Source organism: Ursus arctos, unplaced genomic scaffold (assembly GCF_023065955.2).
Source record: "Ursus arctos isolate Adak ecotype North America unplaced genomic scaffold, UrsArc2.0 scaffold_4, whole genome shotgun sequence".
Taxonomy (NCBI): Eukaryota; Metazoa; Chordata; class Mammalia; order Carnivora; family Ursidae; genus Ursus; species Ursus arctos.
In genome coordinates, this window is record NW_026623056.1 from 76,791,013 (window position 1) to 76,818,763 (window position 27,751).

The following is a 27,751-nucleotide window of genomic DNA, read 5'->3' on the forward strand; positions in this document are numbered from 1 at the left end:
ATTTTGTACACAGAATGCCGAATTGAATGAAGCATGACATCACGCAGGACATGGTTTCTTTAAAAACACAAACACACAACACTTGAGTATCAAGAGGGTTGCCTAGGATCTGACCCACTTCCCTAGAAACTTGCTGAATTAGAGACTATTCACTCTCAGCAGTAAGACTCAGCAACTTAAAAAAAAAAATAGAATAAGGAGGGGGAAGAAACAAAGTCAGGGGATTGAAAAATATATAGAAAACACGGAATATTAGAATTTTTCCAAAAATAAAGAAATGACCAGTACTTTGCTCAAAGAAACTGGGGAAAACTTCTGAAAGAGGAAAAGAACTTGAAGAAAATTAATAAGAAGTCTGTAAATGGGAAGCACTCAAAAAAAGCTGACTCATTAAGTGGTTTTCAGGTAATACTGACTGGGAAACAGTGAAACCAACAGTAAATCTTGCACAGAAGTGTTCGGTTTTCCACTTTGGACTTCAAATTCTCTCCTGGCAAAGGCAATAATGTACACATAGAGGGTTTGGGTTTTTCTGCTACTATTAAAACAGATCTAAGTGTTGCAGTATGAGTCTTCACCTGGTTAACACATATATTCCTAACCGCTCGAGTATGGATTTGTTTTAAATTTCTCAAATATCGCTCTTCCATGCTTCTTTGCAGTACTCAGGGATTTCCCAGGTCACTGGCTCTGAAACGCTGCATCATAATTTGTTGTGTGTATAATGACTGCACTGGAAGAAGTGTATCCTTTAGGGCCAATCCACCATCTTGCAGATTTATATCTTCCACAAATGTTTACTGACTTACTCACACCATTATTACTCCAAGTCCAACTGTCAAAACAAGTGAAGTTTGAATATAATGAACATCTCACTCTATACCCATAGGCTCAAAGAGGTGATTTTTAGTAAACAAAAGGTCATTACAGCAAACAAGTAACTGAAAAATTCTACATATAACTGAAGAGCTAGGGCAGTGATTCTTACTTTGGAAACGTGTCAAGGTGCAGGCTCCCAGGCTCCCACCGCACATCTGATTCTGTAATGGAGCCCAGGAAACTACCTTTTTACCAGGCTAACCAAGTGATCCAGATGCAAATGGTTCCTAAACCAACTCTGAGAAACAGTGGTTTATACCCAGTGCTACTGTTGATATGGTAACTAGGAATGGCGCGCAGCAGAAATCCTGCAACGTACAGATGCAATTCTGTTTACTGTTCACACACAGTTTATTCTGTGCAATGAGAGATTCTGCCACAAGGGTGGAGTGATGAGGTGCCCGATCATTGATCTCTTTGGGGGATAAGCAGCCATTAAATTTCAGGTCCCATTATCCCTCCCCACCAAAAACATCATCGACCTTGGACTAGCCATGCCCAAACTATCAGCTGCTGCTTCGAGCAGTCATTAGGGAGGGTCAGTGAAGGGATCGGGTGCCAGTTCCTGCCTATGAAAGAGTGGGTTGACTAACGAAATAATCACAAAATGTCACGGCCATCTTAACTCACTCCGTGCTGCCGGAGCTTCACCAGTCAAGATAGTCTGTCTCCACTTAGGAAAATTCTGTCCTTTCCCAAATGCTGACAGCTCAACAATTTCGGATCCGTTAGCCTGTGCCTAGCACATAGGAAAAGAACGCTGGAAAGGATTGCACCCAGAGTGACCGTCTCCTCTGTTCTCTCAAAGTACAGTTTGTAGCTCTCCTATAAAAGTGCTTCACGCCGTGCCTCACATTTGTTATTTGTGTACATGTTGTCCTCTCTTCTAGACCATGAGCTCCTGTAGGAAAAAAAAACCATTTTATACTTTTCTGTAGCCCACTCAGCTCGGAGCCTTGCTCACAGTTGCTTGAGTGGAATGGGAAGATGTATCCAAGTCTTCACTGACTTTGGAAATACAGCTCGTTCTGATGTTGGAGACTGTCTCTCGCTGGCATATGTATATGTCTTGACTAGAAGGACTGTTTTTCAAGTTGACCTGTATAGACACATTACAGACAGCTGAAGCATCAGTTTGGCTTTTCCTAAGTTCTGCAGATCAAGAAGGCCATCTCCATATTCATTTTAAGAAATTCCATTTTTAAAAATAAATATGTGAAAATCGGTCCTTTTAATCTCTATAGACAGGCTTGACAATAACACCCAACTTGGAGATCCCTTACAAATAACATTGCAGTAGTAACCTCTCCTAAAACTTTTCCTCATTTTCTCTTTCTTTCAACATACGTAACCATGTATGAAACCTTAAATCTGCTCACTGGATAAATTTATCTTTAAGAGGATGTTATCCATATTATCAAAACTTAAAATGCACATACTCTTTGACCAACAGGATCACCTATAAGAATTTATATTATAGGGGCACCTGGGTGGCTCAGTCAGTTAGGTGTCAGACTCTTGGTTTCGGCTCAGGTCATGATCTTGGGCTTGTGGGATCAAGCCCCACAACAGGTTCCATGCTCAGCACAGAGTCTGCTTGTCCCTCTCCCTCTGCTCCTCCCTCTGCTCGTGCTCTCTCTCAAATAAATAAATAAAATCTTTTAAAAAAGTAAATAAAATAGGGGTGCCTGGACGGCACAGTCAGGTAAGTGCCCAACTCTTGGTTTTGGCTCATATCATGATCTCATGGTCATGAGATCAAGCCCGGTATCCAGCTCCATGCTCAGCACAGTCTGCTTGAGATTTTCTCTCTCTCTGCACCTCCTGCTCATGCTCTCTTGCTCTCTCTGAAATTAATAAATCTCTGAAATAAATGAATTAAATTTTTAAAATATATATATATATATATATATATACACACACACACACGTATACTCTTAGAAAGGAAAAAGAAAGAGAAAATAAGGAAAATGACATCAATCTAATACTTGACAAGAAACAAGAACAAATAATATAAAGAAAAGATAATCACAGAAAAATATACATGCATTAAAATCTTATCTATTAAAAGATAGTAATTCCAAGACTCAGTTTTATAAGAACAGTTTCATGCTGTTTGCAAGAGACTTGAAACACAATGACCACCCCCCAAAAAAAGTCGAGAGTACTGTTACTACAGGACAGAAAAACAAATACCAGGAAAATACCAACAAAAACCCAAGGTAATAACAGAACCAGATTAAAGAAAAAATAAATTAAGGAAACCAGATTAAAGGGGATGAAATCATTATGAGGGATACAGAGGATCCTTATTTAACAATAAAAAGAAACAATTTGCCAGCAAGTCACAATAACCCCAAACCAGAATACATGGTGCTAACAAAAGAGTCTCAAAATATAAGCAAATACTGATTTAATTACAGCAGAAATTGTCAAATCCACAATCATTGCAGGAGAATGGACTTAAGGGAGAAAAAAAGATTCCTCTATGCTTTTTTAAAGAGAAAACCTAACACATAATGACACGAAAAGCTGAAAGGAATGAAAAAATATTTATCATATCCTAAAGAAACCTCATGGAGAAATTTCAGTATCAGAAAAGCAGATTTTAAGACCATGGCTCAGAAGCTGACAAGCTGATCCTGCAACAACCACTATACGATGTTGAAGAAGAATAAGGAAGGATTCATCCTACCAGAACTCTGAATTATTTAAATTCCAGTTAGTTAACATCCAATGTAATATTAGTTTCAGGTGTAGAACTTAGTGATTCATCACTAACTACAACACCCAGTGAAGTTAGGAAAGTCTTTATTGAATTTCTTAAACACATACGAATCATAAAAGAAAAAACAGGTAATTTCGATCACATTAAAAACAAAGGCAGCACAAAGTTAAAAGGTAAGCCAGACTAGAGAAGATATTTACAGTAACAAAGGCTTAACCTTCTTAATATATAAAGAACTCCTGTTAAAAGGACCAAAGACCAAGTCAAAAAAAAAAAAAAAAAAAGGCAAAGGCTATAAACTCGTAACTCACAGAAGAGGAAACCTTCTTGGATAAAAAACAAATGAAAAGATGCTCATCGTCGTTCTATGTTCAGTATTAAACAAATTGAATTAAATGATAGGATCAGGCATATCCGACCAAACTGAATGTCTGATAATGATAAGTATTTGTGACGGAGGGGGAAAAAGAACCACCACTGCTGATAGTAAATTGCTACAACTATTGTGGTGACTAACAACATTTAGTAAAGTTGAAGATGCATGTTCCACTTCTAGATACATACCCTAGAGATACTGTCAAATGTGTACACACAAGAACATACACAAGAACGTTTTCTTTTTGTAATACTAAAAAGTAAAGGGGCACCCGGCTGGCTCAGTTTGCGAAGCATGCGACTCTTGACCGCAGGGTTATGGGTTTGAGCCCCATGTTGGGTGCAGAGATTACTTGGAAATAAAATCTTCAAAAAAAAAAAAAAAAAAAAACTAAAAAGTCAAGACCATCCTCAATGGCCATCAACAAGAGAAATGAATTAACTGTGGGGTCAATCATACAATGGAATAGTACACATATCAACCAGCTCTGCACATAAACTAGCTCTACACATATCGACATGTTAAATGTGAAAACATGGGGCACCTGAGTGGCTCAGCCGTTAAGCATCTGCCTTCGGCTCAGGTCATGATCCCAAGGTCCTGGGATTGAGCCCTGCATTGGGCTCCCTGCTTGGCGGGAAGCCTGCTTCTCCCTCTCCCACTCCCCTTGCTTGTATTCTCTCTCGCTGTCTTTCTCTGTCAAATAAATAAAATCTTTTTTTTTAAATGTGAAGACATAATGGTGAGTAATAAATTTTAAAAGGACATGTATCATAAAACCAATTATGCTTAGTTGAAAACAGAGGATACTATACATTGCAAATCATGAAGGGTAAGGATATGCAGAAAAAGCATAGTAGTTTTTGGAAGGAAATGACAAGAGGGAGATTTTCAATGGTAAGTAGCTTTTAGTTTATTGGATCTGAAATAAATAAGGAAAAGATTAACAATGGTTAAATTTGAGTAGTGACTATATGTCAACATTGTTGGCTGCCAACGACAGGATCTGCTCTAGCCAGTGTAAGCAAAAAACAAATGGCTCACAAATGGGCTCAGGCTTGGAAATCTGGTCACACAACTCTGAAAAATGCCATTACACCAGAGCACCTGCAGGGGGAGAACTACTGAGCATAGCCCACGGCACAACTGCTGCCTTGAAAGCCACAAGTCACTGCTCCCCTAACAAAATGTCCCATGTGCCACGCTGTCTTCATGGTGCCACTTCCAAATTTCATACAAGTATATCTAACTGGTGACCTAAGATGCCTGTTTGAGCCCCCAGCTACAAGGAAATTTTGGAAATTATGTTTTACTCTTCTACTTGGTGAGACAAGATCCACACAGTAGGAAGTCACCGGAGTGGATGTTCAAGCAATGCTAGCTAATCAAAAAAGCTGGACAAACGTCCATTCAAACAGGGGTTAAATTATTTTCTGTATTTTTATGTATGCTCAAAATAGTTCATAATTTAAAAAAAAATCAAAGCCTAAATCCACCAAGGGGGTGGGAAAGGAAAGCAGCAGCAGACAAGAAATTACCAGGAATTTCCAAAAGATGGGGCCAATAGAACAGTAGAGGATGTCACCTCTTAGAATATATGTGGAGGGAGCCCATCAGAAGAGAGAGCTAACCTGCCCAGATGAGCCTGGAGAAGCTCAGAGGTGGAAGACAGAAGACAGAAGAGGAGCTAAAAAGAAAGGGATTAAAAGTCTATATACAAATCAGTTGATCTTGACCCCACATCCCCTATCTCCAAATACAGAAGGGCATGAATCCAGGTATTTCCCCCCAGGTAAACTATTGGAGGGACCTCATGAAATAAGTGGGAGCACTGTCTGGAAAGAACAAGTGCAGTCAGTATGGAAATCTGTCACCAAGACTGAAGAGCTCTTTATTCTAGCGTTGAGAAAATCCCCACCCCATCGTAACAGTCAGTGGCATAAGAAGTTCAATTAAAAAGATTAGGATATAAATGCAAAAAAGAGAGAGAGAGAGAGAGAGAGATAAAGGGGGAGGGGAAATACAGAAGACCAATACAGAAGATCCAAAATCCAATAAAAGGTATTAGAGAAACAGAAAAGGAAAAGGAATAAAATATTTAGAAAGAAAAACTTCCTAGAGCTCATAAGAGATGTCAAAATTGAAAGTACCAAGAATAATTAAAAATCTAGATACAGACATATTTTACAACTTTACAATACCAAGAACAATAAGATCCTAAAAGTATCCAGAGTGTGTATGCATGGGGGTGTGGCAGGGTTGCAAAGAACAGTTTATATAAAAAACAGCAAAATCAGATGAGTACCACACTTTTCATTAGCAACATTGCCAGAAAATACTTGTTGCTTTCAAAGTCTTGACAAAATTATTTTTCAGTCTATATTTCTCTACCTAGCCAAACAGCTGATCAAATTTAAGTTGCAAAACAAAGCTACTTTAGACATGCAAGCGCTCACCTCTTAAATGCTTTTTCTCAAGATGTAACTTATTATGGACTCCAGCACAATGAAAAAGTTAATAAAGGAACAGGAAGATACGGTCTCTAGGAAGAAGTAGATCCCACCCAACTAAGAAATAAAATCTTTAGAAGAAACCTGTGCACTATGCCTAGGAAGCAATTTTTTGGCAAAACAGTTTTAAAAGACTGATAATCAAGACGTGCCCCAGACACGGGAAAGCAGGAACTCTCAGACACTGTTACTGGGACTGCCATTTGGCAAAATCTCTTGGAGGCTAAGATGTGGTAGCATCTGTCAATAACTCTACTATCAGAAATCTATTCCTACAAAGTATTTATATGTGAGGCAGTACAGAGTAGTACACAAGAACATGGGAGTGAAGTAACCTGGGTCCAAATTCCAGCTTTGCTACTGGCCAGTTCTATGTTGTCAGTTTCCTCATCTACAAAATGGAAACACCTTCTCAGCACATTGTGAGGATTAAATAAGAGATTCCATGTGAAAGGCTTAGCATTGTGGCCAGTATATAGGAAACACTCAGTTAACTTAGTAAATTCTCAGTTAATCTATCCATAAAACACTTGCCATTTTGTACAACATTTATTGTGCCATTGTTTAAAACAGCAAAAATGGAAACTAGTATGATTGTTTTTAAAAGATTCCATTTGTATTTGTACATATATGTCTATACATGTAGAAAAAAGGACTGAAAGAGAATACATGTCAAAGTGTTATATCTGGGGAGTAAGACGAGGCAGGGTTGTTCCTGCATAAAATTTTTACTGTGAACAGCGTAAGTTGTTTTAACCTTTAAAGAAAGTAAAAAGTAAAAATAATAATAATAATAAATAAGGGAGGACAAAAATAAACAGCATAAATCTTGAGAAAAAAGACAGTTAATTTTTTTTTAAAGATTTTATTTATTTATTTGACAGAGAGAGACAGCCAGCGAGGGAGGGAACACAAGCAGGGGGAGTGGGAGAGGAAGAAGCAGGCTCCCAGCAGAGAAGCCTGATGTGGGGCTCGATCCCAGAACACTGGGATCACGCCCTGAGCCGAAGGCAGACGCTTAACGACTGAGCCACCCTAATCTTTTTTTAAAGATTTATTTATTTATTTATTTATTTTAGAGACAGTACTCAAGGAGGGGGAAGGGCAGAGGCAGAATGAGAGAAAGAATTCCAAGCAGACTCCACACTGAGCAATGAGCCCACATGCTGCGCGCTGAGCCTGACACAGGGCTTGATCCCATGACCCCGAGATCATGACCTGAGCCAAAACCAAGAGTGGGATGTCCAACCAAGAGAGTCATCCTGGTGCCCCGACAATCTTTATAAGCACACACAAATATTTCATAGAAAACTTTTATTTAATTTACTATACATATTTAAATTTTAGGAAGTTACTAGGTCGATGTACTTTCCTCTGTAGGTTTAGTTTGATCTTCGGTTACCTGTAAATACAGGAATACTTTACTTTTCTAATAATAACCAATTTTAGTTTTACCCCTCACCCACTATTTTAAATCATTCCCCAGTCCTTCTCCGATAATGACCCTTGGTTTTTCTCCTTCATTTGTAATTATTATAGAAAGTTTAGCAGAAAAAGAAGAAAATGTACAAGGCCAAGTTCCCTATATAAATTATCAAGTAATGTACAACAGTTTCATTAAAAATATAATCTGAAACATATAGCTAGGCTTGTCATTTTATTTTTCAATTACAAAATGAAATCATTCATGTGAGAAAAATGTCAACAATGCTGTAACAGTTTTTTAAATCAACAGATTTTTCTTGGGAAGTATAATTCTATTTTAAATATAGCATATTACAGGTTTAGTAGATATAGGTTATCTATACGTCCATACTTCTACTCTGTGTCACTCAAACACATCAAACAGCTAAACTTACTCCTCACCACCCTGACACCCACCCCACCTCCACCATTATCTATCTCAGTGAAGGTCTCCACCCAGCTGTCCACGCCTGCCATTCGAGAATCCATGGTTCTCTTACGTGCATATTCAATCAATAGTCCTACGAATTCTACGAGTGGCTCTCACTGCCACACCTGAACTTCAGGATCTCACTGCCTTCTATCCCTCTAACAGGACTGCTGGCTTAAGTCACAGCTTTCTTCCATGCTGCCCCAGAGTAAGCTTTTAAACACGAATAGCTGACCTATAGGACACTTTCTTTTTCAAATTCCCCAGTGACCTCCCTTTTCAAATTCCAGCAGAGGAATGCAAATTCTGTATCATGGAAGACAAGCCCCTTATAAGCTATTTCCAAAAGACTTACTTTGTTGGACTCAACACCCACCCTACATAAGACTGTACATTCAGATCCATCTTATATTCATTATGCTCTCCATTCTTCCACCCCTCTAGGCAAGCAGCTTGCTTGGAGCTAACCCCCAACCCATCCTCAAGCAAATTATCTGCCAGGCCCACTTTCCAGTCATCCTCTAAAGCCAGCTTAAGCAACACCAATTCCTGGGAACCTTCCTTAACCAACCCACCAGCTTGGTTTGGGTCCTTTGCTATATGCCAGAACTCCACATGGACACCCAACTGTGTGCTTGTAAGTCTAGTTATCCATTAAAGTACCTTCCCTGAGGCCAGTAAGTAGGTTTCGTTCATTTCTGTACCTACACCTCCTGGCACGCAACAGACACTTGACATGTGTCTGTTAGTTGAATCAACGAACCGTATGTTTAACCTACTCCCTTCAAACAAACAAAATGGACAGAAGGAAACTGAACCAGAATAAATGTTGCAAAAACAGCTACTTACTGATTCCTATTATATACTCTAGGTTACTTCCGCTATTATTTTTCTACATTTATTACATACTCATTTCTTCCCTAGTTTCCTAATCTAAAATGGTCATTACGGTAAAGGGGATTAAGAGCACACTTATCGTGATGAACACTGAGAAATATGTAGAATTGATGAATCATTACATTGTACATCTGAAATTAATGTAACAACACTGTGTGTTTATTATACTTGAAATATACATATATATATAAAAAATAAATAATAAAATGATCAATGTGACCAAAGAGACAAAATTATTCTAACCATTCAAAAATATTTCATGAGAAAATTACATGTAATCTTTACACAAGAACATTATGACTAAGTACCTCAACAATAAATTCTATCTGTAAATTCATTAACAAAGACTAGGTTTGTACATCATCATAAAAAATAATCAATAAATACTTACCAGGTTACCCATATACCAAAGTTTGGGCTCAAAATCTGGCATGACACATATAATAAACCCTGAATGGGCTAACAGACTGAACGTAAGTGTACTAGCAAAAACAACTGGAAAACCATATGAGGAGGTATATAATCAGGTAGAAATTTTAAGAACGGATATTTGTTCAGAGATAACTCTGCAAATGTTTCATGAAGACAGTAAGACTGTGATGAGGTAATGAAGAATGAGTAGAATGTATTCATTCATAGAGAGGAGGAGACACGGACACAAAGTCCAGACAGAAAAACTGCCAAGAATAAACAAACTTGAAAATAAGTCTGAGTTAACAGTGCTAATATCATATATTTAAAAGTTACTAAGAGAGTAGATTTTAAAAGTTCTCACCACGTACATACAGAACATGTAACTCTGAGGTGATGGATATGCTAACCTTATTGTGGCAATTAGTTTGCAATGCACACATATATCGAAACATTACAATGTACATCTTAAACTTACACAATGCTACACGTCAATTAGACCTCAGTAAAGCAGGGAAAGAATAAAGTGACATAAGACTGCAAACTAAAACAAAACAAAACAAAAAAGAAGAAAAGAGAAAAAGTTTGATGATTTGATGTATGTGCAAGCTTGACTAGAGTGGAAAGTTAGGGTAACTAGGAAGTGTTTATGAGGCCAGATTACATGGAATAGCTATAATGTAAGTAAAGGATGAGCACTTAGCCTATGGAATAGAATATGTCACGAAATATTATCATTCTTACTTGTGAAATCTAAATGCTACTGATACAGAATGAACTACAAAACACAAGTACTCAAATACTGTTTTTCAGGATATTTGCACATTTAATATGTCAACCAGTAGTTAAGGCAGTTTTAAAATATATCTGACAAATCGTAATCTTTCAGTGCTCATTAAGTTTAGAAAAAATTATCGAAGACCTAATTAACACCATTGGACCCACTAAGAACTATTACTACTATGGAATATTATTCTTATTCTTCTTCAAGTTCTACAGTATCATATCCACGATATTAACAAACAAAAACAGGAGAAATGCCAAATTACAACTCTCTCTTGCCAAGATACTACTGGGGTCAACAACTACAACACTGCTTTAGCTATTGAGACAACTATTTACTTTTTTCTTTCATTTTCTTCTCTTCTCTCTTTTATTTATCGTTATGTTGTTGCTTGATTCCAATAAAAATTTCTTCATGGAACAGTACTCACTAGCTGTCAAAAACACTTACCATTTTCCGAGATCTTTCCAACAGCTTATCCCATATCGTAAAATGTGCCTTGAAAAGAAAAGATTCACTATGAATTAAATAAAGCAATAAAGTTAAAATAAAAGGAAATGAGTCTTATATAGGTTTTAAACAAAACAAATACATAAGAAGTCAGGCAGTACTAATGAGGCTAAGCAGTTACAAAAGTAGATTCAAGTAGAGGGAAAGGTACTTTACGGGACAGCTGCTTTGTTTGGCATGTACGAAAAACAGACATAAGCACTGAAAATGTCATTCTTCCTCTTTTGTCCTTCCTAATCATTACCATCACAGACAGCATTCCTTCTAATGGGAAGCAAAACTCTGTTCCACTTTCCCATGGGCTGCAGTTCTTTCCTTAAATAGCCATTTTCAACAAACTAGAGGTCATTCTTCAAATCACTAGCAATCACAAGGAGAGGTTCATCAAGAACCGATGGTGACCAATGTTGACTAATGGTGACATCTTCACGTTGAAATGGTGGTTCTAGAGGATTTAGCAAACTACCCTAAAGAACAAGTAAAAACTAATGAAGACAATAAGAGAATTATAGAACCAATTTACTTAATCCTTAAAAATTTTATATAGTTGGGGATTCTCAGAATGCATAGATGAAAACTGTGTAAAATGCATTAAGGATCAATTTCACTAAGTCATTTAAAGGTGATACTGAGGTGGGGGCCTGGGTGGCTCAGTCGTTAAGCGTCTGCCTTCGGCTCAGGGCGTGATCCCGGAGTCCTGGGATCAAGCCCCCATCAGGCTCCCTGCTCCGCTGGGAGCCTGCTTCTTCCTCTCCCACTCCCCCTGCTTGTGTTCCCTCTCTCACTGGTTGTCTCTCTCTCTGTCAAATAAATAAATAAAATCTTAAAAAAAAAAAAAGGTGATACTGAGGGATATGAGTGGGCCAGTAACTACATCACACCATATGACCTGGTAAAATCTATGATAAAAGGTAAAATTACTATATGCACATGTAAGCCCTTCTGGAGAAAAGAGCAGCATCGTATGTTTAAAGGGAAAACCACACCTGACTCCAACAGAATGGACAGCCGGTGCAGACCGTATGGTGTGACTGGAAGAGAGTGGATGATGGAGAAAGTGGTGTGACAGATCAGGGAGGCAGGCAAGGGCCAGATAATGTAGGGCTTTGTGAGACAAGGTACAGGGCTGGGATTTTTATAAGAAGCCCCAGGAATGTTTAGGGCAAAGGGATTACATGATCTGATTTGTATATGAAAAAGGTCATTTTGGCTACGAAGTAGGGAATGTGCTTTGGGGGCAGAGTGAAAGCAAGGAAGGGGTGAAGAGTAAGAGGGGCTTGGAAAGGGTGTGGTAGCAAATGAGACACTATGTAATGCAGGGACTCAGGACATGTTTCAGAGTTAAGAGTTTAAGGGCCTTGCTGATGAATGGGATGGACCATGGATGGGAAGGAAACAGAGAATCAAGGATTACCTCGCAGCTAAGTAGATAATGGTGTCATTTACCGAAATGCAGAAAGCTAGGAAAGGAAACAGGTACGTGGAGAAAAATCAAACATGTCAAGAACAAATGCTAAAAAGTACAAAATGTTGATTAATGAGATGAAGGATTTAAATAAGATATTCTATGTTCATAGACTAGAAGATACAATTTAGTAAAGATGTCAATTCTCCCCAAATTGTTATACAGGTTTAATAAAATTCCTATCAAAGTCCCAGTAAGACTTGTCAATACAGAAAGATTATCCTAAAATTAAAAGACAAAGGACCTAAAATAATTTAAACAATTTTTATAAATAATAATAACTTGGGATGAATTATTCTACCTGATTTCAAGAGCTGTTTACCACTACAGTAATCAAGACTGTGATACTGGCGGAAGGACAGACACACAAATCAATGGAACAGAATAGAGAACCCAAAAACAGAACCATACGGATATGCCCAAATGATTTTTAACAAGGGTGCAAAAGCAATTTATTGGAGGAAGGACAGCCTTTTTAACAAATGATGCTAGAGCAATTTGACATGTATAGGCAAGAAAAATGAACCATAACCTAAATCTCACACCTTATACAAAATTTAGCACAAAATGGACCACAGACTTAAATATAAAACGATAAAACTTTTAGGGGGGAAAAAAGGAAGAAAATTTTTGGGATCTAGGTCCAGGCAAAGAATTCTTTGAATTAACACCAAAAACATGATCCATCAACAGAAAAACTGATAAACCGGACTTCATCAAAATTAAAAACTTCTGATCTGTAAAACTTCTGATCTTTTGTTAAGAGGATGAAAAGACAAACTACTGACAGAGAGAAAATACATGCAAACTACATACCTAACAAAAGACTAGTAGCCAGAATATACTAGGGAAAAACTCAAAATTCAACAGTAAAAAAACAAACAATCCAATTAGAACATAAGCAAAAAACATAAACAGACTTCTTACCAAAAAAGATATACAGATGGCAAATAAACACATGAAAATATGTTCAACACAATTAGCCAACAGGAAAATGCAAATTAAAACTACAATGAGAAATCACTACAAGCCTATCATAATGGCTGGAAATAGTGACAATGTCAAATGCTGGCAATGATCAAAAAACTGATTACTCACATATTACTGGTGGGAATGGTAAAATGGTACTGTCACTCCAGAAATCAATTTGATAGTTTCTTAAAAAACTAAGTATGTGCCTACCATATGACCCAGCAATAGTACTCATGGGCATTCATCCCAGAGAAATGAAAACATATATTTACAAAAACCTGTACACAAATGTTCATAGAAGCTTTATCCATAATAGCCAAAAAACTACAAACAACTCAAATATCCTTTAACAGGTGAATGGTTAAACAATACACCGTAGGTCCATACCACAGAATACTACACAGCAATAAAAAAGAACAACTATTGATACACACAACTTCAATGAATCCTGAGAATTATGCTGAGTGAAAAAAGCCAATCCCCAAAGATTACATAATGTATAATCCCATTCATGACATTCCTGAAATGAAAATTTGTAAGAGTAGAGAACAGACTAGTAGTTGCCAGGGGTAAGGAGGTGGGGATGGGGCAGAGGAGAGTGGGTATGCCTATAAAGGGCCCACAGGAGACAGTCTTGGAAAGAAATTCTACTGCATCCTCATTATGTCAATGTCCACACTCTGGCTGTGAAATTGTACTACAGTTTTGCAAGATGTTATCATTGGGGAAATTAGGTAAAGGTACTTGGAATCTCTGTATTATTTCTTGTAACGGCATATGAACCTATACAGATTTTGGAATTATCTCAAAATCCAAAGCTGAATTAAAAAAAAAAAGCATTAATGAGGGGTGGGAACAATATGGAAAATAACAGACTCTGGGTCATGAATAGATGAGGAAAATTAGGGAGAAGAGCCTGCCAAACCTAAATCCAAAAGACATTCCAGGAGGTCTTACCAATATGCACTCCAATAATCCTCCATGCACCCTCCTCCCCTATACTAATTTGAAAAATTAAAATTACTATCTCAGTTTGATTCAATTTTTTGAACTAATATTTCCTTTATGAATGATCAGTTTACAGGGAAAACTGTTTTTATCATAAACCTGAATTTACAAAGTATTAGTGTCCCACAACTTAATGCAAATTAAAATGTAAGTCCTTCAAATTGGTATAAAATCACACCCACCCTGAAACCGGACAACCTGAAACTTTCAGCTTTACTTACTCTTAAGTGTACAGGTAAAGACAGACCCTGGAATCTTCGTACAAGACTCAACTGGGTGGCCTGAAGATTGTGAACTGCTGACACTTCATACTGGAAACAAATACTTGTTCTTGGAATAACAGGACCCTCACTCACATCAATGAAGTCACCAAATCTGATTTGATTTTAAAAACAAACAAATAAAACCTTCAAATCAAACCATTTACAGTAGTTTGGAAAAAATCTATTCATTCTCTTTGGGACAATGCCCCTAATCAAGAACATTCCATACGGCTCAATTAAGTCTCTAGTGCTCCTGACACAACAATCTCAAGTGAAGAGGCTAAAACTATGAAAATTAAAGCCAAGTGAACCTTGTTCTTTCTTAGCATTGATATAACTTTATAGACATTTTTAAGATCACTGAACACATCATGCTATTGAGTGAATGCAATGTCTAAAACTGATCATCTACAACCTTACAACAACTCATTGTAATAGAGCTTAGAACTCAGTGTATATAACAGATTGTCCAAAGAGCAGCTTTGCACAAGAAAAAAATTAACTCTGAGCCAAGAAAACATGAGGCCGAGAAAAAAGATACAGGTCATGAAGTCACTTCTGCTCATGCACTGTGCATTGTCTTACTCCCTCATCCCTGTATCAGAAAGCACGTTCCTGTTTTACTTACTTATATGTTACACAAGTGGTAATTAGTATTCATATTTGTACATACACATGAATTATGTTCAATTCACAACAATGAATATTTTGCCCAATTTCAAAATTAACTTTTAAAAATCACATTTTAAAACGATGGTTTTCAACTCTTAAAATGCAGAAATAAAAATAACAAACAATAAAATGAGGAACAGAAACCACAACTGCTCCTGAGGTAATTTAAATCTTCCAGCTACCACCATACTGGAACAATGAACAAAGCAACAGAAAATAAGGTAATAAGAATAACAAATTAGGGTACAAATTCATCTTTTTCAGTCCTATACTATATTCAGGTAACAATAAAGCTAGGTCTTCCTATAAATTAGCATGACAGCCGATTTATTTTTACTTACCTGTGTAGCTTAACTATTCTCTCAGCGTTCTGAGATGCCTTCTCTTCTACGAAATCCATTTTGTACCTAAAAGGCAGCAAAGAAAAAAAATTTTTACTTCTAAATATACAAAAAGGTGTTCAAGGACCCCTCCCTTTCTTTCTCCTTAGCCATAGTTTTTGAAAGAGGGGTTTACACTTGGAGCCTCCCCTTTACGCCTCGCACCCTTCAGTCAGGCCACAGCCTCACGACTCCACCAAACGGTTCTCGCCACAGCCCTAGGTACCTCCCTGGTTCGAACGTAATGGACATCTTTCTGTCCTATTTTCCATTGTTCACCTCCATCTCTCCAAGTGCTTCTGTGACACTGCCTACTGCTTGTTATTTTAACTCTCTGGCCACTCTTCCCCTTCTCCACCCTCCGGGGGGACCTGTCCTACAGCCTCTTTTCACCAAGCATCCTCCCTGGGCTAGCTCTTTGACGTGCACAGCTTTAATTCCCACTTCCGCATTCCTCTCTTCCACAGTTCAGCTTCTAATACACATCCCTCTTCTGAGCCCTGAACTACATACCTAAGACCCTGCTGAACATCTACTAGACTGTTCCACAAGCATCTTACATTCTGCAATTCTCAAACAGAACAAAAACTTACTCCTTCTTTTCCTACCAAATGTATTCTTATTCCTGAGTTTCCTAGCTTAGTAAATGTCACTGCCAACCACCCACATGTCTGAGTGAAAAAAACTTTAGAGATTTTCTTGATTCCTGCTTCTCCTGCCATACCCCCTCCATCCAATTCATTGCCAAATCATGTCAATTCTACTGCCTACATGTTTCTCAAATCTACCCAATCCTGTCACTACAGCTAACAGCACAGAAAGAAACGGCACAGCCCAGGTTCATATCATAACGTTACCACTCACTACTAAGAGCCCTGTGTCTTTACTCCGGAGTAAGGGAGCTGGTTCCCTGAAATATTTGTCCCTCTTGACCCACCTCCAAGAGATGCACCTGTCCCCTGGGAGTCAAAGCCACTTAACGCTCTCCCTGCAGCAGAAAGGCCCAATCACTGATCTACCTTCAACCATCCAAAATTCTCTGTGCCCTCAAATGAGCCCCCAAACCACCGCTACACCTCCTTCCACATATTCAACTAACTTTCCAAAGTCCTATAAGCCCCTCCTAGACATGGAACGTGGAGTGGAAGGAATGGGAATCTCATGAAATGAACATCTAGAGTACACTATGGTAGCTACAGGGCACTTAAATGTAATTAGCCATAACTGAACTGTGCCTTATGAGTAAACTGCACCAGATTCTGAAGACTTAGTATGAAAAACTACAAAACATCATCCATTTTGTAATATTGATCACATGCTGAAATAACATTTTAGATATATTGTTTAAATAAAATGTATTATTAAAATTAACTTCACCTTTTGACTTTTTTAATGTAGCTACTAGAAAATTTAGTTATACAGACAGCTTACATTTTATCTCTATTGGACAGCACAACCCTAGAATTGTAGCACAGGAAGTGTCTTGATGTGTTCTAACAATACAAGGAATTTTCTTACAGAATCAATGGTGGTTCGGCCCTACAGAACTATCTGCAGTCTAGTTCAGTTAAAACAGTACATTCCTACTGCTTTCTATGTACACTGGTTCCAGGATATGCGAAACATTATAAACTATTCCTATGAGAACTTACATCCCAATTTATAAATACCTCAAGAAATTCTAAACCTTGAAACAATTTGCAGGAGCATATTCTCTCTTCAGAATCTAGTATCTATGTTATTTTTTTGCAATGCAGATTTCCCTAATTAGTTCTAAATTCAATTAGATTAACATTAAAATATAGTTTATGTTGTTACAATTAGTAGAAGAAGGTGAACTGGAAGTTTTCTGAGAAAGGGAACTGAGGACCCAGGGAGGATTTAAAATGTTGGCAAAGAAAATCCACCAGATGGATAATTCTGGTGCAGAAGACTAAGACCTGGCTGTGTGAATATCTTATTTTGGTGGTTAGTTCCCTCCAGAGCACTGGCATTCTCTATGTCACCCTTGTCATTTACAGAGTAGGAGGGGGAGAAGGAAAGGCTGCCAAATGAACAAAATAATACAGTTCCATGTGTGCGATCACTTGATGGGAGGAAAAAGGGGAAACACACCACGATGCTGCTATGAAGTGAAGGACTTCTCTGGCCAAAGACCAGAGAAAGTAAGACAAACTGAGAGAATTATCGAAGCTGGGGGAGGTTTTCTTCTCTGTGAAATAAATAATGAGATGAATCAAAGTAAATAGGCCGGTACAGAGAAAGAGATTTTAGAGCTAAAAATAAAAGTGTCCTTATACACATCAGATATAAAGATTCTTAAGAGCTGAATTCTCTTCATTACGTGTAACTTTGGGAGGTTTAATCTCACTTCCAAGGAAGCCAACACTTACTTGTTGTGCTGAAATATTTCTAACGCCACTTTTGCTTCCACTTCCAGAGTTTCAAATGGAAGATCTTTATAAATTAAAGAGTGAGCATCTTTCGTGAGGGAACGTAGGTTCTCCTTCAAAATGAAAGTATTAACTTTTTGTAACAATTGACTTAAAAGCATTTCTGCATAAGGCGGATAAAATTGTATGCTAAATATTATAAATCCAACTAAAAGAAAAAGCAAAAGCAAATTTGTTAGGAAAGAAAGTTATTAATTTATAACAAATACTTAGACCATAAAATGTAGGGTTAGCAATTTATTCCAACTCTACAAACTGTGAAACTTATAATTTACTTGTAATTAAGATATTAGCCTATAATAATTATTAAAGATAATCCTACAAAGAAATCTTTTTTTTTTGTTTAAAGATTTTATTTATTTATTCAACAGAGATAGAGACAGCCGTGAGAGAGGGAACACAAGCAGGGGGAATGGGAGAGGAAGAAGCAGGCTCATAGTGGAGGAGCCTGATGTGGGGTTCGATCCCGGAATGCCAGGATCACGCCCTGAGCCGAAGGCAGATGCTTAACCGCTGTGCCACCCAGGCGCCCCCTTACAAAGAAATCTTAATAAACATTTCATTCAAATTATAAAAACTTATAGTTTCTTAAAACAATGATGCAATTAAAAAGGCTAATAAAAAGTAAGATACAAAAATGTGTTTACATTGTGAGTAAAACTAAGCTTTTTTTAATGAACAGGGAAAAAAATTATTGTTTATGTCATTCAACATTTTACCAGGAAATATGTCATCACAGGCCCTGTCCAAAATATAGCATACATCTAATATTAAAAATTCATGTTTAATGAAGTCACTTTTATGCAATTAAAATGATTAATACACATTAACAATATTTATGAGACTTTTAATAAAAACTGTAATTGAGTTTTCATATTATAAATCATTACTAATACAGAAAAGACCAAGCGCTTGTTACGCAAGTAATTTTTGTAATAAAATTCTTTCCATAAACTTCCTATTAGATTTTTTTGCATGAAATGACTCTTCTTCATTCTTAAAGGGACAATTTTATTATATAACAAATCCACACTCATGATTTAATACAACGGTTACTTGAATGTAACTCTCCACCACTTTTTCTAAGCGGTCCACCCAACCATATGGTCCCTGCAATTAACTAGTACGTTTCTTTTTTATTTAAAGTTTTATATTTAAAAAAAGGAAAAGGGGCAGCAAGTTTCATAGACAATGAGAACTGAATCTTTATCACATTAATTTTTACTTAACTCCCCCAACAAAGTAAGAATTCTTTCTTAAATTTGAGGGCATATCTGAAAAAGAAATTATACCGACGTGAGTTCAGAGATCACGAAGAAAGAGTTCCAATCCCTTCTCTGCGCACCCCCTCATCTTTCTTTCTACATGTCTTCCCTCTCCCCTCTCTCCCTTTCTCTCTTTATTCCTTCCTGTTTCCCTCCTCTCTCCTTCTTGATATTAACCAATATGAGCAGGATTATACAAAAAATAATTTCCAAGCCAGAATTTAAACCTGGATCTGTACTGACTCCAAAATTTTGCAATAAGGAACTACAATATTTCACAAAATCTAAAATGTACTATAAGACGCTATCTACTGGAAGACACACTTTTTCCCAGAGATATTAAAATGTGAAAAAAATGTACACAGTAGCATTGAAAAAATGGTATGGCATATCACCTTTCCTTTTCTGATCTCCAGACTTCCAATCTATAGGAAATATAGTTTTGCTGAAGAATCAGGCATTTGCCTCTTCTCCCCAACGATAACTGAATTTCTAGGCTTGACATCTGAAAGTCATTCAGCACACCCTCCCTACAGGGCGTCTGATCTAGATCATCCTTGTTAGCCAGGTGCTACCCAACTGCCAGACTCACAAGGAGAACACTCATTATGCAATCAGATCATTCACCAAGAGTCTAGTTTGTTGCTATTTGAGTTAGCTTTGTCAAAGTCTGATTCTTAATTCACTCTGTCCTCTACCCTCTACCCTTCCTCTCAGGGTAACCTTTGTATATAAGGAGATCTCACAATATGCAACATGCTAAAATGCTTTAGGGCAGTGGTTTTCAAATTGTGCTCAGAGGATCCAAGAAAGTAAGGCTCCAGGCCTCCCACCACCACATCAACCACGATGGTTAAGCTTCTATATTTTATATTCTGGGCATCTTGAAAACCACTATCTTAAGAAACAGAATGAACAGTACCAGGAATAAAGTACTTCAACCATGACACAAAGCTTCTATACAACTGACCACATTGTGAATACCCCCATTCATCTGCCCCTATCGTGAATTCACCAAAAAAGCAACAACACAGGCAGGTAGGTAGATAGGTAGGTAGGTAAGATCTTTTAAATTAAATATTCTCAACATGCAGTATCATTTAACAATATAGGAATCATTCTAACAATGAAAGGCAAAGATTCTAAAATTAATATTCCAAACACTGTACTTACTTTTGTTGGCATCCACTCATCAAGTCTCTCATCCAGAACCACATCATAGCAGAAGGCTCCACAGATTACTATAAATCCAACCAAAATGAAAGGCAAAGTCAAGTCTGTTACGGTAGAGTGACTTACTGGCAACAATTGAATATTTAGAACATAAAATGAAGGGCCAGCGATCTCTCCCAACTCTACAAATTATAAAACTATAACCATTATTTCAACGCTTGCCAGCGTTCTACCAACTTCCCCCACCCAAAAAACTAACTCACGCTTTGTTAACCCAAAATCACTAGCATGTTTTTAAACATTCATGTCTTCTTCCAGAATATTATCACTACAGAGATTTCAAATAGTTACCAGACATAAAAATTCCAAAAGAATAAGATATTTAATAGGTAGATGAATTACTAAATGGACATGAAATGTTGAATTTCTCTTTTAATGTCTTCTAAACTTCTTCATTTTTGTTTTGCTCTTAATGTCATTCATTGAACTTTTTAAATATTTCTGGTATATACACTTCTATATTTTTTTAAAAATTACAAATGTGATCCTACTGCACATACTGATGCAAAATCCTAGTTTCACCAAAATTAAAAAGAGTGTGAACTCTTCCATCTCCCAAAATGGTTCCTCTCCAGAGTCATAGACATTTCTGGTGAAATGGTGCCACCTAAACATAGCTTTCTTCAGAATTCTACTTATACTCTCATTTTCTTCTCCTCCACACATTTGATTTAGAAATACATGCTTCAAGTGGTGGGAAACAAACACTGAGGGAATGTAATTACATGAAATTCATATTCAAGAGAAACATTCTCCTTGAATTCCATTATGTAATTACTGACCTCCAATAATTAAATAAGATGGATTTTGTTACCCCACTATAAATGGAATATATGTATGACACTATTTTATATTACATAAAATTAGACATTAGTGCAAAAAAAAAGAAAGAAGCTCTATAAAAAATCAAAAATAGGTATCAAACTACTCAAGGATTATAGAAGTACGTATGTGTGTGTGTGTTTATGTACATTACCAGGAACTTCTGGAGCTCTGACCAAACTGACCACATATTCATCTTTGAATGCCCTCTCTATCACACAGCCCATCATCATGGCACAAGAACGCCAATAAGCCTAGAAAAATAAAATACACACAAACATAACACACACTAAGACTCACCAACATTTCTTCAATATTAAAATTTAGGTTAACTTTTGACCTAGGAATTATTTCTCTGTCCATCCTCAGCATGTAGCAACAGTGAGCATCAGGCCATGACACTAACTCTCCCAAGCAAAAAGCACAAGAGAATGAAGCACCAACGTGTGCTGTGAGCAATGTTTCTGTGCAAGATATCACACACTATAATGTTTACCAAACAACAGATAGTTTTACTATCTGGTAGCAACTTTATCTTTAACCCAAGATAAAGGTAACTTGTTAACAAACACATGCTAAAGTAAAAAATATATATTAATACAAACCTGTTTATACCATAGATAATAGAGAGGAAAAACTCAACTTTTAAGAATTTATGACTCCTGCCCTATACCTAACACCACTCAAGTTACTCATATTTACAGCAAAGCAACCTCACTATTAACTGGGCTTTCATTTTACCAGCATGTTTTGACCCATGAACATGGGTCAAATGCCTCATATGGGTATCCATGCAATGACCTGATCAGTCATAAAGAGGAACACAAGTCCCACAGCAGACCTGCCCATCTTATGTCCCATACTGAGACCACTATAACTGGGCACTTTACCTTCATAAGCTCTTCTCCACATCTGAGGACTAAAAAAGTGGGCTCAGTTGGTTGTGTGTAGCAGAAACTGTTCCAGGATGTATTCTACAGAACCACATAACATACACTAAAAGTAAGTACAAATCCAGGCCTTGAAGGCAAGTAGCAAAATGCACATCCTCATCTATCCTACTTAAATGTTTTCAATATCTGTTGAACTCCAGAGCCGAAATGTCTAGATTAAAATCCAGGCTCCGCTACTTCCTAAACTGGTAGGCTTGGTCAAGCTACTGAACCTCTTCGCCTCAGTTTATTTATCTGGAAAATGGGAATAATAGTACCCATTTTTATGGGATTTTTATCAAGAGTAAATGAGTTAATACCTATAAATCTAAGATAGTGCCTGATACATAATTAATACTTGATGTGAGCTATTATTATCATGTCTACCATATTCTTGCTTAAGTGTTTCATTCCAACATATATATATTGAATACCTATTGTATGTAAGTCAAGGACTAGGTCCAACAAGGGACAAAATCCCTGTCTTCACAGAGCCAAGAATCTAATGCATTCAATGGTTCCTGTTGTAAGGCAATAAGAAACAGGGAGGAAAGAAAATACCCAGAGCTGAAGAAGAGAATCAGTAAAAGCCAGGAGGCTAACACAGCCTAAACCATTAGTGACCAAGTCCTCTAGTATGGCCAGAGCAAAGAGGAAGTGGAAAGCTGCCGTGAAAGTGAAGCTCAAAAGCCAGGCTGGCGTCCGATCACATAGGGCCTGGAAAGGCACAGGAATAACTTTCAGGTCATCCCTGAAAGTTACCAAGTAGGGAAAAAGTGATACAATCCTTAGTCATGTCACTTAATAAAACTCTTACAGGACTACTCAGGAAGACTTTAGTATTAAAAATGGGGGCAGGAAGTAGAGTGTTAAAAAGTTACTGAAATAATCCAATGATGATCAAAGGCTGAATTCAAGCAGTAGAGGGAATGAAATATACAGAGTGATCAGTAAATGTTAGTGGAACAAAGACATGAATGTAAAAGACAAGTTATATAGTTTTCTCAAACCAAAATACAAAGGATGCCAAGTTCAAGGATTTTTTGAACTGTGAAAATGCTTAATCTAACAAGCAAAAACACTGATTATCTAGCACATTACAACATCTGACCTTGGCCATATTTGCACATTTCATGCTCCACAGCACATGGATTTTAACTTAAAGAAAAAAAGAAGAAAAGCAGGGGGAAAGAAAAGAACATAGAGGCAGAAATACCTTATTCACTTCTCCTGGATCACGATCTTTGAAAGTAAGAAATTCAATTTCACAGGATTTGGTCAAAGGTTTATACATGTCCCAAGGCTGTCCGTCCACAAGAGCCAGAATGGACTTCCTGCAGTACCACTCACTTAAATCTATGAATTTAAAACAGATTGAAGGTCTACATGTAACAAAACCCAAAGTGAAAAGTTACATGTTTAAGTGCTACATTAAGAAATAAAACAACAGGAAAGCAAGATTCTGCAATGACTTCCTTTAGGAGAAAAAGTCTTACATCTTACATCTGTAACTAATAAAAAAAAATAATACCCAATACATCCAGTGTATTCTTATTAACAAAATTGCCCAAACCATTTACAAAAATCATTAAGGCTAAGTCTAATTTCAAATTAATCTGTCAATTATTAAGTAGTAAAACAATTTTCCAAGAGCAACACTTAAATAGTAAGAGAGCAGCATCATGGATATATTTGGGTACGTGCACACACAACTTAAAAGAGAAAATATATAAATACACATCCATAGTAAATCTGGTCTAAATGAGTTTGGGGTCTTGCTCCCAAACCACCTCTTACTTCCCTAACACGGCCTGTTCAAGTTACCACCAGTAGCAGTTTTTATTATCAGTATGAATTCACATATAAGCCAATCAGCTCTGGTCTGTTCTTTGACCAGAATGCAAGTGCAACTCCAACCCTGATTTGATGTTTTTCAAGTACACAGCTACTCACAGAAGTGTTCAAACTACAGGTACAGGATCCAAGTAAGTTCCATACAGAGGGGATCAGGTCTGTTTTTGTTCACTCATTCCTATATCCAGAACCTAGCACCATGCCTGTAGCACAGTAAGTACTCAAAAGCATACTGAATGATCAAAGGTATGAATGACAAGCAAGACAGCGCAGGAGTCATGCTGAGTGCTCACAGCCTTCATCTCTACGTGGGAAATGTATAAAACTCTGTTAAGGACCTGTGCTTTGTCTCAACCTCCTCTGTAATCCTAATGCCTATCGCACAGCAAAGGTCCAAGAAATGTTCACAAAACAAGTAAACAATGATCATAAGTACTAATTCAATTGCCCGAGTAAAGGAAGATCCAGGATAATACACTAGCTTAAGCTTTTAACTAAAATTGTTAATTACTTACGTGGGAACATTACTGAGTTTTCCAAAAGTTTAAACGATGCAGCTAGTCATATATATGAGTGAGCATGCTGGTGTATGGATCTATTTTGGAAGCTTTCTAAATTTTAATATTACCAGTTCTATCAAAGCTACTTTAAAAGCATTTTGATCAAAAATAATCTATAAAGAGGCCCTGTTCCATTCATCTACACACCAAATCACACAGAGGGCACAGTTATCTCCTTTAAAATATGAACACAACGCATACTTTGACCCTCATCATATTCACCCCAGACACATTTCCACTTACACATTTACTACACACACATGTGAGTATGAACAAAAACAAAGGAGAGTAAGTGGTAAGCAGGTAAGATTTAAGGTAGGCCACCAAGGGCTAGAAAGGAAAAGGTGGCCAAAAAAGCTGGTCATCCCAGGCCAGGGCAGTCCCTGTATCCCAAATTCCTTTGACGAGATCCACACGGTGACTGCTCCCAACACCCCAGGGTGCTGTCTAAAAAGGGCAAGCGCATTAGTAGGGAGGCGCAAGCCTCCTTCCGCCTGAAACAATTACAGCACCCCAAACCCAGCCGGATTCAAGCAAGTCCCGGGACCACCTGTGCCTGACAGTACCAGCATTTCAAGACCCAGAGAACCCCCAAGAGCTAAAGAGAGTGAACAGAGAGTAAACTGCTCGATAATTTCTCCAAGTTCAGGGAGCAATCTCGCCTCCTCTGAACCAATTCTGCGCAGCTTACGTAAAACAGTCAAAACTGGATCCTGATTCGCTACTTACGCATGGCACAATTATAAGGAGTTGAAACGTTTTTATTCATCACAAAGATAGTGCCAGGGTCGGTTTTCCCAACGTGTTTAACTTCGATCTTCTCAGTGCGAGGAGTTAATGATAACTGCCTGTTTTTCTCTTTATTAAAGAGATCATTCTGCATTTCTATCAGTTCTGTCGGTGACAGGCGAGAAGCTGGCGATGTTGCTATCAATCCTGGGTAGAAGTGACAAGAAATATCAACAGTGAAAGAATGCATAACACACCGGGGATACCCCACCCCGCACCATCCTCCTACAAGGAAAGAATGGGAGGCCACACAATTTAAAACGCTGTTCGCCAAAATGCTCTGAGAGATCAACTTAAACCGCTTTCTAATATTAATAATTCAAACGCCAACGGAAGAAAACTGCAGCTAGCCCAGATCCACACTTTTCAACTTGGCTCTTTCCCCATCAGATCTGTAATGCCCACCGATTTTCTGTCGTGTTCCAATCTGTGCTTTACAGTAAGAGGCAAAAAGTAACCAGGAAGTAGAGTCAAAGTCAGACAAGTCGTTGGGAAGGTGAGCAAAGCTTCGCTCTGCAAGGTCTTGGGGACAAGAAAGCTCCAGGATACTGGAGATCCCTCGCCAAAATGATCAATATCTAGAGCAAGAAATGCTGAGCTTATTTTCCAAACCCTAAATCAGAGAGGATTTGACAAAGACAGTACGAGTACTCCAATGGGAAAATAAGGACATGTTTGCACCGGGACGCGGGCCCCTTCTCAGGAGCCCTGAGCTCCTCCCGCGGCCCCGTGCCCCCTGCGCCCCGAAGTCTGGACCCTCAGGCCGGTGGGGCCGGCCGCCACAGCCGGGACCTAAAGACCCTCCTCTGCCCTCAGCCCGGTGGGAACTCCCAGGATCCGCCTCAGGCCCCATCTGAGCGAACAAGTCTTCAAGCCTCGCTTTCCGGCCCCACGGCCGCTGAAACTCACTGCAACCAGCCCGGCCACCGGGGGCGGCCCGCCAAAGGCACAGCCCCCACACCCCCATGGCCATCGCCTCCTTCGCTGCCGTAGGAACCTTCTCGCGTAGGTCCTCTCCTGCCCTCCTCCCCCCAGAAACTCCGAGCACGCACCCTGCGTTCCGTGAAACAGTTTTGTTCCGGTCCCGACGCTCGAGCCGCGCGCCGCCACCAGAGGGCGCGTTTGCGCCTCGCGGAAGATTAATGGCGGGAGGTCCGGCGTCTGGAGCTGGAGGTACGTTCCGGGGCACGGGGGGTGACCCGTCCGCCACCCATGGGGCTCTGCAGGGAAACAGGCTTCCTCTTTGGAGTCGCACAGTACAACCGGCGCCATCACTCTCCTGACTCTGCGGGTTCGAGCCCAAAGAGCCGGGCGAAACCCTTGCTTCCCGCAAAAAATATTTCTGGGGAGAAAACCCGGGGAAAGACGACTTCCGTTGAGTCTTGTTTTCGTGGTCAGCCCGGCCGGTCACGCTGATGACATCTTTTTTTTTTTTTTTTTAAGATTTTATTTATTTATTTGACAGAGATAGAGACAGCCAGCGAGAGAGGGAACACAAGCAGGGGGAGTGGGAGAGAAAGAAGCAGGCTCACAGCAGAGGAGCCTGATGTGGGGCTCGATCCCATAACGCCGGGATCACGCCCTGAGCCGAAGGCAGACGCTTAACCGCTGTGCCACCCAGGCGCCCCACGCTGATGACATCTTAACTCTCGGTTTTGCAAGGGTGAATTCTTAGGTGCGGAGGGGCCTGCGCCAGGATTCTCCATTGATTGAGCCACGGAAGGAAACTCTGTAAGCCATAGAGCTCTTGACAAGTTAGTTTACGTAGTATTTGGAGAGTAGAGAGAGCATATTACAGGCATCCTGGTGATGCTGGCCTGCTGGTCTAGGGACCCACAGTGGGTACGGCGGGGCCAGCCTCTTGAGAGGATCCCTGGCTGTGTGCAGGATAGAAATCAAACACGAGCCAGCAGGAGGGGAAAGCAGAGTTTGTTGAAGACAGAGAGTGCAGGTACAGCCAGGGTGTCTGGGAGACCCAGAAAGGAAAAGAGAGCGCCTCGTCTTTGCTTGGGGCCTGGGAGTTTCTGTTGAGGACGGTGGTGTCCTCTTAGGCATCAGGAACCAGTTAGAACAAAGATGAGGCTCAGGTCTTAT

At 38.7% G+C, this 27,751-nt stretch overlaps 2 protein-coding genes across 7 annotated transcripts in view; one reads left to right on the forward strand and one right to left on the reverse strand.

Annotated features, from left to right (window-relative positions):
• Positions 1-1,211: 1,211 nt before the first annotated feature.
• On the reverse strand, positions 1,212-26,649 carry MRPL39 (mitochondrial ribosomal protein L39). 4 transcript variants are annotated; one of them, XM_026519103.4, is made up of 10 exons: positions 26,567-26,649; positions 25,598-25,804; positions 23,671-23,810; positions 21,677-21,776; positions 20,641-20,708; positions 18,143-18,255; positions 15,711-15,776; positions 14,656-14,809; positions 10,930-10,977; positions 1,212-1,780 (listed from the first exon to the last, which is right to left on the reverse strand). In XM_026519103.4, exons 1-10 carry the CDS (start codon positions 26,628-26,630, stop codon positions 1,766-1,768), a joined length of 975 nt encoding a protein of 324 aa, XP_026374888.1. In that variant the 5' UTR covers positions 26,631-26,649; the 3' UTR covers positions 1,212-1,765. The 4 variants fall into 4 exon arrangements, with proteins under 4 accessions (XP_026374888.1, XP_057162863.1, XP_026374832.1 ...); XM_026519047.4 differs by lacking the exon at positions 1,212-1,780 and adding an exon at positions 7,793-7,895; XM_057306880.1 differs by lacking the exon at positions 14,656-14,809.
• The window catches only part of JAM2 (junctional adhesion molecule 2), an 80,939-nt gene continuing 79,795 nt past the window's right edge, over positions 26,608-27,751 (forward strand). For all 3 annotated transcript variants that reach the window (XM_057306878.1, XM_026518850.4, XM_044379652.3), the window contains exon 1: positions 26,608-26,830. In XM_057306878.1, coding sequence (XP_057162861.1) covers positions 26,623-26,830 — 208 coding nt within the window. In that variant the 5' untranslated portion in view covers positions 26,608-26,622. The remainder of the gene's footprint in view (positions 26,831-27,751) is intronic.